The sequence below is a fragment of the Lampetra planeri genome, chromosome 20 (assembly GCF_965212315.1).
Source record: "Lampetra planeri chromosome 20, kcLamPlan1.2.h2, whole genome shotgun sequence".
Classification (NCBI taxonomy): Eukaryota; Metazoa; Chordata; class Hyperoartia; order Petromyzontiformes; family Petromyzontidae; genus Lampetra; species Lampetra planeri.
Genome location: NC_136126.1, coordinates 6,966,830 through 6,984,632, shown reverse-complemented (window position 1 = coordinate 6,984,632; position 17,803 = coordinate 6,966,830). Strand labels below are relative to the sequence as shown.

At 43.9% G+C, this 17,803-nt stretch overlaps 1 protein-coding gene across 3 annotated transcripts in view; it reads left to right on the top strand.

Moving 5' to 3' along the window:
* The window catches only part of LOC144724367 (glycosyltransferase family 92 protein F13G3.3-like), a 133,384-nt gene extending 118,041 nt beyond the window's left edge, over positions 1–15,343 (top strand). For 2 of the 3 annotated variants that reach the window (XM_078603439.1, XM_078603440.1), the window contains 2 exons: positions 8,081–8,173; positions 13,576–15,343. In XM_078603439.1, coding sequence (XP_078459565.1) covers positions 8,106–8,173; positions 13,576–14,953 — 1,446 coding nt within the window. In that variant the 5' untranslated portion in view covers positions 8,081–8,105 and the 3' untranslated portion in view covers positions 14,954–15,343. Of the gene's footprint in view, positions 1–8,080; positions 8,174–13,494 lie in introns of all 3 variants that reach the window. The other variant, XM_078603442.1, reaches the window with a different exon arrangement.
* Positions 15,344–17,803: the final 2,460 nt, after the last annotated feature.

Sequence of the window (17,803 nt, the reverse complement as noted above, 5' to 3'; positions counted from 1 at the left end):
GAGCAGAGAGGCAAAGGAGAATGCTTGCGATTTGCAGCTGGAGAAATTGCCCCAAAGACCTAGTTGTTATTTTAATAATATCGGGTAAAGGCAGAATTAATAACTGTAGTGTTTTTAAAGTATTTTATGCCTGCACAGGTACAACCTTGCCTACCATGCACCCCCCCTCCTCCACCTTAGGTTTTGCACTTTTGAAATTACTTACAGATTTGTGTCGAGTTAGAGACGAGGGCAGCATTACCTTGGGGTGAATCTTCAAAGCGTGAGCTTATGTGCCTGCGTGGCTGCATTCCATCCGGAGGTGGTGCAGCAGTGTGGGCTGTTAGCTGTTGTGCTCTGGCATGTGTGAGAGTGTACGCTGGAGCGTGTTCCTCCCTGCATGCTTTTTAATGTGCTGCCAAACAGCATGCGCTATTCTTACGTGGAAATCGGTGATTGTTATGGATTGACGATCGATGCACCTGCACATAGCAGCGAGAAACTGGTGGTAACACAAAAAGTCTGGGCTTGAGTGCAGACCGTCTTGTGGCATGGAACGCCGCTGTGTTCGGGTATGCCAAATCGTGGCTCACCTCTACGAAGCGTTTGATCGGCCCGTTTTCTAATTACTCTGCCCATTCGCGATGAAAGCGAAAGCGCGGGGTGTCTTCTCTTTTTTGGGGGTTTCGTTCAGCGTGCTCACGTTTGTGCGGAGTCGATGAAATGGAGTGCTTTCTCGTCTTATCGCAGTGGTTCACATTGCCAGCTGGCCAGCACAGGCCATTTCCATTGCCAGGTGGGGTGAGGAGAGGGGTTCTAATGGGTGTGCCGTCGCAGTGGCTCGCAATTCTCCACGTTTCGCCGAGTGACCGGCGAGTGCATGCCGTGAATCATCGCAGCCATTGTGGCTGTGCGCCTTTGATTCCAATGTAAGGAAAGGTGAATGTACGTTTGTTTGCCTACATTCATACAGAAATATTCTACAGATGCTTCTTAGGCCCCACACTTAATCTCACAGAGCACATTGCGGTGTTGTTGATGCGTATGCCAAGTTGATTGGATATGCATAATGTATTAGGGTGCCTATTTCCGCTAAAGGCAGAGGGGGAACCCTTAACAAGCGTCGAAAGCATCATCTGTTCACATTTCGTGGATGGCAGTGATTTTATTGACACTGCATACCCCCACAGCAGGCTTATGCCCAGTGTTATTGTGTGTGCGTGTGTGTGCGCAGCAGACATAAAATCACACGGGTGAATGTGCGACACGTTCAGTTTTACAAAGAGATGAGGATTGACGAGAGTGGTGTTGGTGCACGCAACTGCTGCAGCAGTGAAGCAAATGCCGGTCGGTGAAAATAATAAACTATGCCATTACAGTATTCTGTATATTTGATCATGATTATGTTAATTTGTACTGCGTATTGTTACGTTGTATCATAAAATGTTTTGTAAATAACTACATATATTCTCTATGTTATGAACCTTAAACTAACGTGTAGCATGCTCTAATTGCTTTGAGCACGTTACATATTTAGTGTTAATATTAACTTGGCAGTCTCTGTATTACAGCAATTCCATGAACACGTTTTAATAAATTACGGTACAAAGCAGCAAATTGATCATTATCTTGCTTAAGCGTTCATTTGTTGGGAGTGTCCCTGTATGTTCAGGCAAACCCCCTAACCAAAAGTTACGGTTTGTTCTACACCACGTGGGTTGACAGGCAGCAGCAGCATGGAATATTCTGGCAACTGAACTCAAAGGGTGGTTGACAATCAAATTCAAGGCCAGAATATCCAGACAAATTGCATGCATGAAATGAAACCCTCCAGCACATGTTTTGGGGGTTGGGCTGGAAATCTACACTTGAACGCGTTATGATGGGTCTTATGACTTCCGGTGTTAGATGTTCAAACACCAAATAGACACCTATTACAAGGCGTCAAGTCTGCAACGTCTTAAGACCTCTATTATTGCCATCTTCATCTTGATACTAACAACAGGGTCCCGTTGACGTGTTACTTCCGTTTGCCGTAAATGGTGGGAACATTTTAGATGCATAATGGGACCTCCTTTGCCAGTACCAAAATATGAGAATAGGTTTTCCCCTTTATTCTGTCAACAAAACAGGTGTAAATATGTTAAAACACCAAACGGAAACCTTTTACAAGGAATCATTTCTGCATTGTGGTTAATGCAGACATGATTCCTTGCAAAATGTTTCAGTTTGGTGTTTTAACATCTTTACACCTGTTTTGTTGCCAGAAAAAAGGGAAAACCCTATTCTCATTTTAGATGCATATATATTCTAATCGCACTGCACGATGCGACAAACCATACATAAGTGCAGCGATTTTCAAAGTTGGTGTTTTGGGTTTTTACAGGCACAAAGAGAAGTTTTATTGGCGCAAATATCGCAGGTTCTACAGTGTCCACTTTAGAGCCGAGACGATGCTCTGGTAATGCCACGAATACATCGATTTTAAATTGTGTGCATGAAACCTCTGGCCTTGCGGATGCTGTGGTGAGTACGTTGACCAATAAGAGGACAGCTTAGTAAGTATTTAATGAGCAATCGATTGGCCACGTTTTGTGGTCGCAATTCAAATCGCGCATCAATCCTTGATTTTTGCCATGTGGTTGATATAGTGGCCTCCAGTGGCTGCATAAGGGTCACAGTAACCAATTTTATACAACGCAAATTAACTGAAATTTCCCACACCCGCACAACTTAATACATGTATTGTAAGCATACGACTTGATGATGTATCACCGATGTATATCCACCCCGTCGTGATAGTATGCTCATCGATACGAGGTCATCGGTGTGACCGTGGTACCACGTGGCTTGGCCTATTAAGCACGCATAGCTGCACAGCAGCAGAAAGAGGAACACGATAATGGCCCTTAACAAAGTGAAAAGGCATTTCAAAGGGTGCTTCAAAATACGTTGAAATTGTTGTTGCTACATTGGGAAACAACTGTAATGAGATTATGGAAACATTTACGACAGCATGGATGCTTGCTTGCGTATTTATGCAGCCTTATGTATTTGAATGCATTACTAAATAAAATTACGTTAGGTTAAAATATGATTAAATTAGACGGTACAGTATTGTTGTTTTAAAGTTATATAATAATTTTAATGGGTTGGAATTGTGTCATTTAAAAAACCCAAAGCCAAATGTGAAATTTTATTGTGATGTGAAACCTCTGCATTGAAGCTGAGTGTGTTTACAGCATCCGAAGGTAATGAAATTACAATGCAGAACTCCAGTGCTGTAAATTAAATTTTACACCGTCTTGGGCAATTATAGAGCAATTAAGTAAGATTCTATTTGTCAGTACAGGCTGGTAGACACATGTTACTCCGGCAAGAAATCGCATGGGGGTTTTCTGACAAACCTCATTATGTTTCAAGCTGGTGGTATGATTTGAAATGTGTACATTTAACCACACACCCACTTCCATCTCACAGAGTGTGCTCCATTTTCACAAACACAATTCGCTTGAATTATTGTCATCTAAAATCCCACCATGCTACAAGAAAGAGCAGGACTAATTGCCTTTGAGTTGCGGCAGTGGTATTTTCGATATTTGTTTGTGCCAAGCAATAGGTTTGAAAGAAAACGTGATTCGTCGGTAATTTTTTTGCACATTTTTAATGTTTCTTAACATAGTGGTACCAGCGTTCACGTGTGGTTAGTTTTTGTATCGTTTGCCACGGGAGTAGAAACGGCAACATTTTTATTTCCCCGTGGTGATCAATAACGTGCCGCGCAGTTTGAACTTCGAACCCACTGCCAGCAACGGGAACTGCCGACCACAGATCCATCTTATAGCGTTGCCAACAGCGAATCTTTCCTCCACAGCATGGCATGACGTTAGGTTTTCTTAAATGTTTTTCCCACCATTGGCATTCAAGCGCAGACTTGTTGCTGAACGTGGAGCGAGTATGCAGCCCATATCCCCTTAGCATGATTGATAGTTAGGGTTTTTTTTTGGTGGTTGGATCGCGTAGGGTATAATGCACTTCGGCGATGCACCCTCAACCACTCGACTCAGCCAAACAATTCAAGTTGTCACCCAGACACAAGTGGCGATTGATTTATTTTGTATTTTTCAGCGACCCGGTACAGAATGTTGAAAAAGCGAGCAAAATTTGACTAAACATTTCTCGACTCTTTTTACTGGAGATTTCATCCAGCATCATTAGGTGGTAGCAAGAGCCCAGACCTGAAACACGAGGTATGAAATAAAACATTTTTGTAGCGTGCTTCATGCTACAGGGAGGGAAGGGTGGGTAACAGCTGTAAGGAAAAGCCATCACTGGTGATTAATCACGTGACCTTCTGAGCCCACGCTGACCCTCACTGAGCATATGGTGGCAGCTATAGAGTCAATATACATTGAGTAGAACATGCAAACATGCGTGCCGCAAAGGTCTGCTTAATTAAGATACTACCTGATCAGCAGGGCAGGAGAAAATACAATCGTGTCAGGGATATTTAACGACCCCGACACAAGCCAACGAAAGCAACAGAGCGAACGCAATGGCTAACAACTTGTAACCACAAGCATTCTGGTCATAATGAAATTAGATGCGGTACACGTTTTGTTTGTTTGTGCATTTAATACACTTTGCAGTATTCAAACTGGCGGTCATCTGGATTTTTATATACGGTATATATATGGGTACATTTACAAACATGTATATAAGATCGATGACTTGATTTGCACACTGCACTTTGAAATTAGCGACCTTAGTTTGAGTCCCCGCCATAGCTAACACGATTCGCAGTGGTATCTGAACCAGTCTTAGAACACTCCCTTTCACCAACCTGCACTGACCAGTGTGGTGAAGTATGGTCAAATGACCTCCATAACCGACGCTGTGTGGAGAGGCTGTCATACAGTAATGGATTGGCAAAGGGCTGCAAATTATGTTTTATTTTTAAGGTAACATTTATTCTGGGTGGACCTTTATTGATATTGAGAGGCCTGCGTACAATCTATAATGGCGGGAAGACAAATGCATTGTTATTTTGCAGTGCCAAGTCCTGCTGTGAGAGCATTGCAAGTTTGTTCTTAATTTCCCCTTACAGTATTTGCCAGTAAAACATATACATCGAGGCTTTAAAGCTGTCAGCATTCACAAATGTAAGCATTGCTCAGTGCTCTCATGCTGGCTTTCATCCGAGCGCGTCACACGGATGATGCAGTGCAGTTTTTTTTTTCTTGGAGAAAGGTGAACAAGCTCATAATTAAGTAAATGCCACGCTACATTTGTGAAGGATACAAAATCAGCCACCGTTTCTAGATTATCGGCCGCGTACGTAGCGAACGCCAGGCAACGGTGGCTCTGCTGCACGTGGCTGCCTGTAATGCAGCACTGTGGAGACAGCGAGGGTATGGGCACCACACTCGTGCGGTAATCCACCAAACCTTGCGTGGTGAATCACCGCGCTAGTGACGTGCGAACTCCCTTCCCGCAGCGAAGTGGTGCCGTGCCCTTGCTCGCCAGGAGAAGGCGGTAGAGCAAGTGGACTTAGCGCCATCTGTTTTCACCTCGAGAGGTTTTCTGCACGTGCTCCGGTTTCCTGCCACGTGTAGAAGAAACACTCGACGTTAATTGGCTCAAGATATCTTCAAAGAAATAACACCCACAATGCAGCAGGACCCTCCTGGGAAAAAGTTCTGTAACTCAGCGCGGCTCTTCTGGGTAATTAAGTCAACTATTTGGGGTGGAACAACACATCGATTTGTGAATTAACATCGATTTTAAGCTCACGAATACATGCTTTACACGAGTAAGATTTTGGTTTTCTTGGTTCTTTCGGTAAAGTCACGTAGAAGGGAAATAATAAAATAATAAAAATAAAACATAATAAAATAATTCTTACGACGTTGGGAAGACAGCGTCTTCCCGACAGACCTGTTGCTTCACCTGAGGACGGCTGCTTGCGTTGTGGCCGAAACGTCGTGAGAATTATTTTATTATGTTTTATTTTTATTATTTATTATTTCCCTTCTACGTGACTTTACCGAAAGAACCAAGAAGATGAATCCCTGCAGTCACGAAAGCTTTAAATTGAAATGTAAGATTTTGGTGTTTTATTTCACGAGAATTCCGGCGGGCGGTGGCCGCCTTATTGTAGCACCTGCAGAGGGCTTCACGGCGCTTCGTGCCTTGCCCGTCGCCTCCACTGATGCCCCCTTTTCACCCCCCCCCCCCCCAATGTATACAGATACTACTGACCGTATTGTATGTATGTATGGCGTGTAAACTATTTGACTGTCCTGGCCTTCCAGTGTGCTGTCAGTGTGTTACTTTTTATGATTATAAGCCTACAAAAGAAATGTATTTTTTATTTGGAGGGGTGGGGAGGAGTAAACAATGTTTGGGGGAGGGGGGGAAGGTCGACAATTGTTGTAAACCTTCACCATTGGAACCTCATTTGCCAGTAAAAAATATGATAATTGGTTTTGTACCCTTCTATCTGGCAACAAAGCTGACACCTTTTTTACAAGGAGTCATGTTTGCATAGACCACAATACCTGCAGTCATAATGCAAACAAAAAACATAACTCTGATGATGTATGCACTGTCCTTGAAGTTGATTGGTCCACACCCGAGACAGCTTTCCTTAGAGCCTAGTCTCACATGGGTTGGACCAGATGACGCCAAAGGACAGTGCATACATCATCAGAGTTATGTTTTTTGTTTGCATTATGACTGCAGGTATTGTGGTCTATGCAAACATGACTCCTTGTAAAAAAGGTGTCAGTTTTGTTACCAGATAGAAGGGTAAAAAACCAATTATCATGTTGTAAACCTGTTGGATCAACTTTTTGACCCCACATCTGGGGGAAGGTGGGGGGGGTCCACTTTCTATAACTTATTGATTCAGGCCCTCTGAAAAGCTCTCTTAATTTAGTTGTCTATGATTTATTCACATGGCCTCTGCAGCTACGAGTCATTGAAAGAAGGGGGTGAGGGCTGGAGGAAGGGTGGGATCATTCTACCCGAATGCTCACGTATGCATGCATTCTTTTTTTAAGTCTCCGGGTAAGTTTTTTGTGTCATGCAAGGCATGCAAAAGAACCAGACGTTTATAAATGCTAGCCGTGTAGGCTGATCATAAAATAAATACGTGCATCGCTCCCAATACCGGCTGCATCGATGCACAATTAATTCGAGCTTGCGCCTGTCTGTGCCCAGCATCGTATTTTCAAGGTCAATGGACAATAACGGAAAATGTCTGGGGCTTGTTTCAATATGCATTATTCCTCGTCATATTTCAGGTCTTACTCGCCTGCATATAGCTTAGTTTCACGCACGCTTTGCTAAACATAAGTTATTCATTGCCTCTGTGCCGCTCGCTTCATAAGCCAGGAAAATTGTGATGCGTATCCACATTTCCCCGCAAACTATTCGACTGTCTTGGCACGCCAGTGTGCTGTCGTTGCGTTATTTTTAATGATGCAAAATGCTAAAGCGCAAAGTCGTTTATTTGCCATTACTCCGGGCAGGCTCATGATTGTAATTTGGATAGGAAAATAGCACAGCTGTCGGCATCCATCAGCTGGGCTTTGTGCTGCAAAGCCGCCCGTGCATGCGCCTCACAATCGGCACAGAGACAATGGGCGAGGCCCCAACGGTGGCTCATCGTATATTAGCACAATTGAAGTGTGGGATGCGCACATACATGATTATCACTCCAGCCTGCGAATGGCAAAAAAAACGATGTTGTGGCAGGTGAAGGATATGCACGGAATGGACATGCGGAGAGGGGTGGCTCAACATTGTGGGCTAAATCGGACTGAATAATGAATGCTAAATTGCAAATAGCAAATTGAAATTGGATGGTTTTATTTTTCTGCCCGCTTGTGTTGCTTGGAGAGAAAAAAGTATTTAATTGAAAAATGGTTCGTGATTTGTAATCTCATTTTGTGTACAACTTTGTGTTGGTATACCCGGCAGTCACGTGTGGTTTTGTTTGTTTAACAGTACAATTGAAATGACGTTATAATCGCGACTGTTGTGCCGCTTCTTAAATGACCATGAATTAAAAGCTTGTTTTTTTTTGTTTTTACAGCCTGAAAATTTTGATCTGAAAAACCATGTACAAAGGCTCCCATCTCAAGTACAGACGAATAAACAACGCATATGTAGGTAACCGCCATTACAGGTGAGCTTCTTGTAACATGGTTAATGTACACTGGGTCTAGCTCAACCAGTAAACCGCACACACACGAGCCCAAAACGTTGCGCTGCTCGTTACTCAAGTGGGATTACGCGTGGCGGACATTGCCAGGGACTGCGAAACGCCTGGCAGGACCCTCCTGAAAATGAGTCACGAGCGACGCTTTCCTGGGTAAAGAAACATCATGATAATCATCGCGATCCACAGGCAGATAGCTCGTAAGTGTCGACTGAAAATTTCGTCATTTGTTTCCACTTTCCTCTGTCTTGTGCCAATATGATCAAGTGTGTGTAAAAATAAAACATAATAAAATAATTCTCACGACGTTTCGGCCACAACGCAAGCAGACCTGTTCTCCACCTGAAGACGGCAGCTTGCGTTGTGGCCGAAACGTCGTGAGAATTATTTTATAATGTTTTATTTTTATTATTTTATTATTTTCCTTCTACTTGACTTTACCGAAAGAACCAAGAAGATGTGTGCCACAGCTTTCTGGCACACATCTCTTATGTCGTCATCAAGCCCCATTCTCTGTTAGGTCTTCCTCTCTTTCCGCTTACTTAAAATGTTTTCGAACAACAACAAACTTTTAATTTTCCGTTTGTTGTCCATCCTCGATATGTGTCCAATTAGTGCCATTTTTCTTCTCATCACCACCTGCATCATCATCATCACCATCAGGTCGCGTCTTCGTCAACGTGCGACCTTTTTCTCACTTCTACGTTGGTCACTCTTTGGATCCAGCTTAAACATAATAGCAGTAATAATACATGAAGGTTTTAAAGACATGCGTTTCCAGTGGTGATGCAAAGTGGCACACACGATGGCACAACAATAATTACGTACAGCCCTTTGTGAACCCATTGCTGGATGAAGGAAGTTGTTTGATGACAATTCAGCGCACGTGCGCGTCGGTGTTTGTTGGTGTCAAACTTGCCATTCAGATACATCGCCCCACTCACCGCTTATAATATTAGCTGTGGCGGGGGAATCGAACTCGTGTCACCAGGTTGAAAGGGTAATGCACAAGCGCCCCCGCCACCACGCCACATCTCCGCACGACGCGCCGTTTGGCACGACGCTTTATTTCCCTGTGGGGTGAAAGCGAGAGCCGTAGGTTGAGGATTGCGTGGCGCGCGGCACGCTGGCCGCCGTCGATTGACTCCGATGATCCGCGACGTTTGAATTCACGGCTCGCTTGCCTTCACCTGGCCCGCGCAGAAGCCTGCGCCCTAACGGCGTCGTTTTTCATTCGGCTCCTTTCGTGGAACTTGCTTTTATTGTTTACGCGCTAATTCACGCGCTTGTAATAACGCGTGTACCGTTGGAAACGTAAACATGAATGTGGCAACGAGCCGATTTACAATGTCTTCCAGCCCATTGACCCAGACTTAATTGCTACTCTCTGTTCCCCGGTAGCCGAGAGAAATAAAAAGTTAACTTTGGCATTTTGTTTGGCTAACGAATGTTATTTTCTCTCAGCTTGGCACATTAACAGGGATATGTAAAAAAAAGAAAAAAAACGTTTTTACCATTGCCGTGGTTTTGTTTCTTCACACCAGGAGGCTTTGTAATGCCGCAGGTTTAATGCCTTGCCGAGGTTCATGAAAAAAAATCCACACGCACGGCTCCGTGACGAAAAACATTACCTACGAGTAGAGGCTCATTGTCGCATACATGTTTTGAATGTCATTGCACCTCAATAAGTCGATCGCAGACAAGTCGCCGACTCTGAGCCTATATGACCTGTTAGACAAAGATCCCCCTATAGCCTTGGCAGGCTGTTGGGGCAAGTGCTGTTAGCGAGCACCTATGAAGGCCGGCACGGCACACGAGGGGGTGGGTGGCCAGCACCACGCCCGGCCGCCTTTGTCTCCCTATTTGCGATGTTTACAAACTGCACCAGGTACTCATTTGAGGTTGAGTCGACTCAGGGGAGGTCCAGAACCGGTTCAGGTAATCGTCACTGGTGTTGGCGGTGAGCGGGATTCGAACTCGGGCCGCCGGGTTCATAGCGCAGCCCGCTAACTGCTACACTATCGGTCCCCACCCATATACGCCCGCACACACACTATATCATGGGGTTCATAGGCAGGTTGGTGGAGCAGTGGTACAGTGGATAGGGCACTGCATTCTGAACCTAACCTCCTGAGTTCAATTGGCGGGGATCGATGGCGAGTGATATCTGAAGCACCGGACCAGCGTGGTGAAGTACGGTCAAACAATGCCCATGATCAGCAGAGTGCAGGGAGCAACCTTAATTTAGCAGTGGATCGACAAATGGCTGTAGACAATTGGTTTAACCGTACGAATTTGATATTTGTCCTTTATGTCATCACTTGGTGCTCTGAACGCTAAAGGTGTCCTATTTGTCCTTTTGAACCTTACGTCATGAAAAACTTTGCAAGATGAAAGAGTATACTCTTAGATTGTTCGGTAAAGTCACGTAGGTAAAAAATGAAATTAAAATTTATAGAAATAAAGTAATAAAAATCATGACGTTTCGGAGGCAACACAAGTCTCCGTCATCAGGTGAGGCCTCACTTGATACAGCAAATCTGGCTGTGACAGTCCCACCTGATGACGGAGACTTGTGTTGCCTCCGAAACGTCGTGATTTTTATTATTTTATTTGCATTAATTTTAATTTCATTTTTTACCTACGTGACTTTACCGAAAAAACTAAGAGTATGAATCCTTGCAGTCACGAAAGCTTCAAATCTATAATTAAGATGAAAGAGCTTCGCTAGAGATGCGGCGGTCATTTGCTCATGTGTTTCATTATGACTGAAACTACGCTTGTTTACCCAAGAGAGCGTCACTGAGTCTCAAACCTCCTTTTCAGGAGGGTCATGGCAAATTTCCCCAGTAGGGGGGGCGATGTTGCTGCGTGTAATCCCGAATGAGTAATTTTCAGGCACATTTTCATCATTGGGATGTTTGGCCAATACCTGTTACATTGTGTGATGTGTTTTTTTTTATGTATCTAAGTTGAACTTATTTCGCACCGTACGTAGCCAACCGTGCTAATCGGAGCTGCGTAGGACAACAAACTAAAAGGGGAGAAAACCCATAAGAACCCACGCGGAATTGGAGTAGAACGTACAAATTGGGCACGGAAAGGCGCCCCGAGTTGGGCATCGCACCCATGATGTGTTTTGCCGAGAGGCACACGAGCTTTTTCCGACCGAGCCATCCTGCCGCACCGACGACTCGAGTGAAACTGCAGGCACTCTCGATGCATTTTGTCGCAACCTTTGGGCGGCGAGAAAGGCGCACCGGACCCGCCGTCAATGGCTGCTAATTCGTACACGCGATTCCTCGCAGTGTGTTCAAAATGTGGAATGGTGAGTGCCCCACTGAAAGGACTGTGTAACAATAACATTGAATGGATTATTTCAAATCCAATTGAGCCCGACTGGCAGACTTGTCTGGCAAGCGACTGTAAAATTGGCCACACAGAAAAGAAAAAAAATCACAAAATCACTCGTATGCAGCGGCAATGTGGACGGGAGCGCTGTTTTCTTTTCACGAGGAGCCACACGCTGCCCAGTTTTATTTTCAAGGATCTCACAAAGTCATTTTGAACAACTTTTGGATGGAGGGGGGGGATAAAATACAATCCATATGTTTTCTTGGCTCCGCAATGCACAGTGCCGGCCAGAGTATTGCAGATGTTGATTTGGGTTTACTATCTCGTATTTTGTGAAGTAAAACACTACGTTATTAATACCTGTGGGTTGTTGAACACTCAAAAGTTCCTGCCTGGTAGAGGAAATCTTTGCGAGTAAAAAACAACTTATAGCTCATATGTTTGTTGTTGTAACTGTTGTTTTCCACATGCCATTATTTCGTTCGCAATTTTATTACGATGTTTCTTATATTGACCTACGGCAGTTACTGACAATGAATAGAGACCAAGATCACAAAATAGAGCCGACCAAACGGCAGGGCTTTTGGAAAATGAATTTGAGAATGAACAGCGGTTAGCATGCCACAAAGTTTCGATTTAAAGCTTTCGTGACTGCAGGGATTCATCTTCTTGGTTCTTTCGGTAAAGTCACGTAGAAGGGAAATAATAAAATAATAAAAATAAAACATAACAAAATAATTCTCACGACGTTTCGGCCACAACGCAAGCAGCCGTCCTCAGGTGGAGAGCAGGTCTGTCGAGTAGAGAGTCAGAGTAGAGAGTCAGACTCTCGACAGACCTGTTCTCCACCTGCGGACGGCTGCTTGCGTTGTGGCCGAAACGTCGTGAGAATTATTTTACTATGTTTTATTTTTATTATTTTATTATTTCCATTCTACGTGACTTTACCGAAAAGAACCAAGAAGATGCCACAAAGTGCCCGGTTTTAGTTTTGAATCGTCACTTATGGCCAGCCGTGTCACACCGGGATCCGGAACACGGACACTGACAACAAAGCAAATGGAAAGACGGGCTGAAATGTGTGCACGGACGGATGCGAGCTTGCAATTACATAACGGGACGGCAGACGCTTGAACCAGGGGACCCATTGCAAATTTGAGACGCCATTTTGACCCTTAAAAAAACAAACATTGCTGGGCTTGGGGAATGGCACATTGCTAGAGAGGGGATGGTGGCCGATGGATGAGACGGGAGATGATATGGCAGCCAAAGGAAAGAAAAACTTGACCGAGAGTTGACCTCCGTTCAGATGGAGTGATGGGAACAGTTCCCACGGACGAGTGAGATGGATCGTGGCATTCGCAGGACTGTGAGGAATGGTGACGGGCACCTGGATGCCTTCGTCCAGCAGTTGGATAGGCCATGGCTATTGATGGTGATAAATTACATGTGTTAAAACTATCTCGTAACACGGACGACAAATATAAGTAGACAAGCAAATACGTGCATAATGTATTATTATTATTATGTACGGAGTCCTAATACACAATGAAACGGAGGCACATTCCGAATGGATAAGGTCTTAAAATGCGCGTCATTTTCATACACAGTTAATATTGAAATAAAGTAATGATGAATATCATTACTTTATTTGGTTCAGGTAGTTCAGGTGGTTCAGGTGCCAGGTGCCAGCAGCACAGACCATGCCTTGCTGCATCATGGCCCCATGAATGCCATCGCATTGCGAAGTCGAATATTACATTCACTTGCAGATAGTTGTACCTGTAAATATCCGCCCTGAGGCCAATACAGTCTTTTGATTTGGAGAGTTTTTTTTCTTTCAGCGAGGTTGCCTTAAATGGAATTGTGTAAAGTGTTGTGCATTTTTGATGCGAAGCTCTGTGTGTGTTTTTTTTATGTAAATGTAATTACAGGCCAGCGATATCAGACTTTTCGTCCTGAGACGGCGGGCTAGAGATTTGATCCAGACGTCTTGTCTCCTTGCACGCCTCGAGGATGATGAAGCTACGCCTCCCGGTCCTGTTCCTCTCGCTGCTGCTCAGCGTCTTCTTGCTGCTGAGCGTCGAGTACAAGTACAGCTGGACTGGCTCCCTCGTTCGCGTCCTCGACGTGCTCGGCAACTCGTCCGTCTTCAGGCAAAAGTCGGGGTCTGCTTTCGATAAGATCAACCACGTGACGCTGTGCGGCCAACGGGGAGCGCTGCAGAACACGTCGATCATGCGCGTGCGTGACACCAAGATATTCCTGGTCTCGGCGTACCACGACCAGCGCGAGGCCGGTCAGAGCACACGCATCATCGGCATCGCCAACCGGTACGAGCCGGACATGCTCTCCTGCCACTTCTGCTGCCGGGGACACTCGGAGATCCTGACGGTCACCGCCAGCACCTACATCCACTCGGATCACTTTGACTTCCCGTACGGCACGGCCGATTTCCTGTGCATGGAGCCGCTGGACTGCGAGCCGGGACACGTGTCCGTCCAGCGCATGCGCACGATACCGGACGAGGAAGAGGCCGAGTGGGTCTTCATGCCCGTGCGAAATCGGCTCTACATGCCCCCCACCTTCACGCAGGAATTCAGCGTCTGCATCTCCACGCTCTTCGGCAACTACAGCAACGTCCTGCAGTTCGTGCAGGCGATCGAAATGTACCGCATCTTGGGTGCGGGCCGCGTGACGGTGTACAACACAAGTTGCAGCTCTGAGCTGAACAAAGTGCTCCTCTACTACATCAAGACCGGCCTCGTCGAGGTCGTTCAGTGGCCCATCACGGACTACGTGCAGGTGTCCAAAGGGTGGCACTACCCCGAGCACCCGGGCGAGCTGCACTACTACGGCCAGATAGCGGCGCTCAATGACTGTGTGTATCGGCACATGTACAGCACGCGCTACCTGGTCCTCACGGACATCGACGAAGTGATCATCCCTTTGAAGCACACAAACTGGAAGGACCTCATACAGTACTTGAACGACAAGTACGGCGCCGACATTTACATGTTCGAAAACCACGTGTTTCCCTACACGGTATCGGAAGAGTTTGGGTCGAAGTTCCAGGCGTGGAACGCCATCCCGGGCGTCAACATCATGCGCCACATCAGACGGGAGCCGAACCAGCCGGAGGTCTTCAACCCGACCAAGATGATCCTGAACCCGCGCGCGGTGCTCCAGACGTCGGTGCACAGTACGCTCAACGCGCTGGGCATCTCGGAGACGGTGCCCGGAGACACGGCGATCATGCACCACTACCGATCGCCCGAGCAGCCCGACCTGCCGCTCGACTCGCTGGTCGTGGACCTCACGCTGTGGAGATACAATGCCACTCTGATCAGGAACGTCAACAAGGTCCTCAACAGGGTCTTCTGGAATGAGTAGGCACAACGGGCGGTGGTGGCGGCGGCGTTGATTGCCGTGTTGCGTTTTTTGCGGTCTTGCAATTTAAGTTAAACACTGGTGTTTGTGAGTTTCCGGTTTGCGAATGTGGTCAATGTATGGGACATATTTAATTGCTAATCTTATGATTGTGTTTACAGTTAAAATTTATTATCTTCAATTTTTTCTGCATTTTAATCTACCAGGGCAAAATAGGATTTGTATTGGTACGTTTTATGGAAGCTAGGGAAGTTAACGGTGGTTCCAGGTTTATTTTAAACCAATCCTAATTATTTTTATTGCTTTTGGGAGTACGACTTTGACATGTTTTCAGGTTAAAACATTAAAAATGTGGCACAAATTGATTTAAATAAATGTTCAGTGTGTATGTGCTACCAGTCTCTAATGAGCTTATTGTTTTCATGACTCGTGTCCACGGAGGATAGTCAAATCCCAGCGGATGGTGTCAGGATTTTAAAAAGTAAATCCTGTGGTGATAAACAAAAAATGTAAATACGATTTTAAACTTTGAATGAGGGATAATTTGAATGACGGGTGTGTTTTGGGCCAAATGAGCTAGTAAAGATTCACATGAAACATTACAAATAGATTCGGTAGGAATATATATTTATACATCCAAATGTATATAGTTGTATATTTGAATATGTAACAACACCAGCTGTTGATACATACAGCTCATTTTAAATTATAAAGCCGTGTTAATGTATTCCTAAACAATGCATGGAGTTGACATTTCTGAATTGTTGGATTAGTTAGTTTCACGATGGATTATTCAGCAGAAATCATCATTATCACGTATTATCAATCTTGCGAACCAGTTTTAAACATATACAGCAAAATGCTATTACTATAATTAATATATTAATGTCGGAGAATTTTTTTTTTGCTCTCAATCTGATTAAGGGCTGTGTGCCACCATCGCAGTTTAATCACTGCTGAAACACATTTCATTACTTTCAATCACACACTCATTACTAGTCCGTGACATGCCTTGCTTTTGAAAGCGATTGTGAGATACCCTATCTGTACCTTTTTTATATCGAGTTTACATCTGACTGTCTGTTTGTAAACATCTGTTTAAATTACATGCCTCTCAAATGAGTTTCTGATTTACATAAACACATGTATCTTTTTTATTAATAATCATGTCTTCTTTAGTCAAATGACAAACAGGTCATTTGTATTTTCTCCACGACACATACCGATAGTCAATAAATGAATACATTGATAAATGAATTCATAATTGTTTCTCATATCCTCTTAAATAAATGCTACCTAGCATTTAAAACACTTCTGCGGAAAATGTACATGTGGTACATTAACCTGCAGATTCAATTTTGAAAGGAGTGGCGTGCATTTTTTAGAGCTCCAGGTCATGTACAGCATTGAAGGTTTGGACCCATGAACATTCATCTCAAGTTGCTGAGCAGAGTGGTAAAGAGATGTACTTTTAATGGAGAACTGAGCATATGCTTGAACAGACAGTGAATTGTCTTTTCACATGTTTTCATTTTTTACTTCCACTTTGCGTGTCAGTCGCTTTGGCTGTTGGCACACAATGCCTTTTTTATTTGCTTAAAATGAAAATAAAGCAATCACTCTTTGATGTGAACTACTTCTATATATTATCAATTTGTCACATTTTCAATGCAGAAGTTTGATGGGATATCATGCAATTTGGCTCTAATGGCTTGGGATTGAGATAAAGGAATCGAGTTGTATTCTTAGTTTCTTTGCACATTGAGGTGATGGCATTGTTTATAAGATAACGCTCTTGAACTTTGTTTGTTTGTTTGTTCAAGTTGTCCAAAACTGCTGATGACAAGTATTGTGTTTGCTGCAAGAGCACGTACACACATTATGTCTTACTTTAAAACGAAGAAGCTCGAATTGAAATTATATGTTATGGTTATTTAAATTGACAATGTTGCCATAATATATTGCTAGTTCGCTGCGTACGCACCTGCGACATTGTTTTAACTCGGTTATATTAAGGTCACTGGCAAGATCACAAAAACAATACAAATAGTTAGGGATTAGCTATAATGGTGTGAATTGCATATTTTCCATGAATTCGAAGTTTTATATTTATTATTCGTTTTTTCATTAATTACCCCATTTGACTGAGAATATGGCAGCTGTAACAATTACTTGTCATTACATAATCTACCTAATGAATGCCACGTGGTGCGTTTGGGTGTTAAATAACTTTAAAAAAATCCACATTTATATATACATGTATAAAAAACGGAGCCTATTGAAGATTTTTTTTTACATAAAAGCAGCAGATAAGGTTTACGAACCATGCCTTTTTTAAATCCTTTATATTAAGTTCACTTGCTTGCTTGCTTGCGCGCTTACGACCGTGCAAATCTTTCGGTCGTTTTTTAACCCACTTCCCGTGATCCAATCGAGCTGACATTTTCCACACAGACTCGTTGTGCGTGACAATTAATGTTCGTGAAATTTTTTTTCCAAAATTTTACACTTTTTAGGACAAAAATATTATATTTAATTACCAATTGCTTAATGGTGCAATGCAATCATCTGACCCATAGGTGGCAGCCATCTCAAGCCAGAGGACGAGAGGACTAGCCGCCACGCATATAAAGGATTTATAGTGAAAAACTTTGTTTTTACGGGTTAATTGTTTTAAATCCACAAATAACTGGAACTCATAAGAACTGGACATTGAAGGCCTTTTTCAAAATGCACATCATACAAAAGAGTAGTATCGATTATGCTCTAATTGACGAGGCTGCAATTACGATCACCGTTGATAACCTCAACCATTGTTGAGCAATCGCTGTGTTCCATGCACGGTTGTTGATT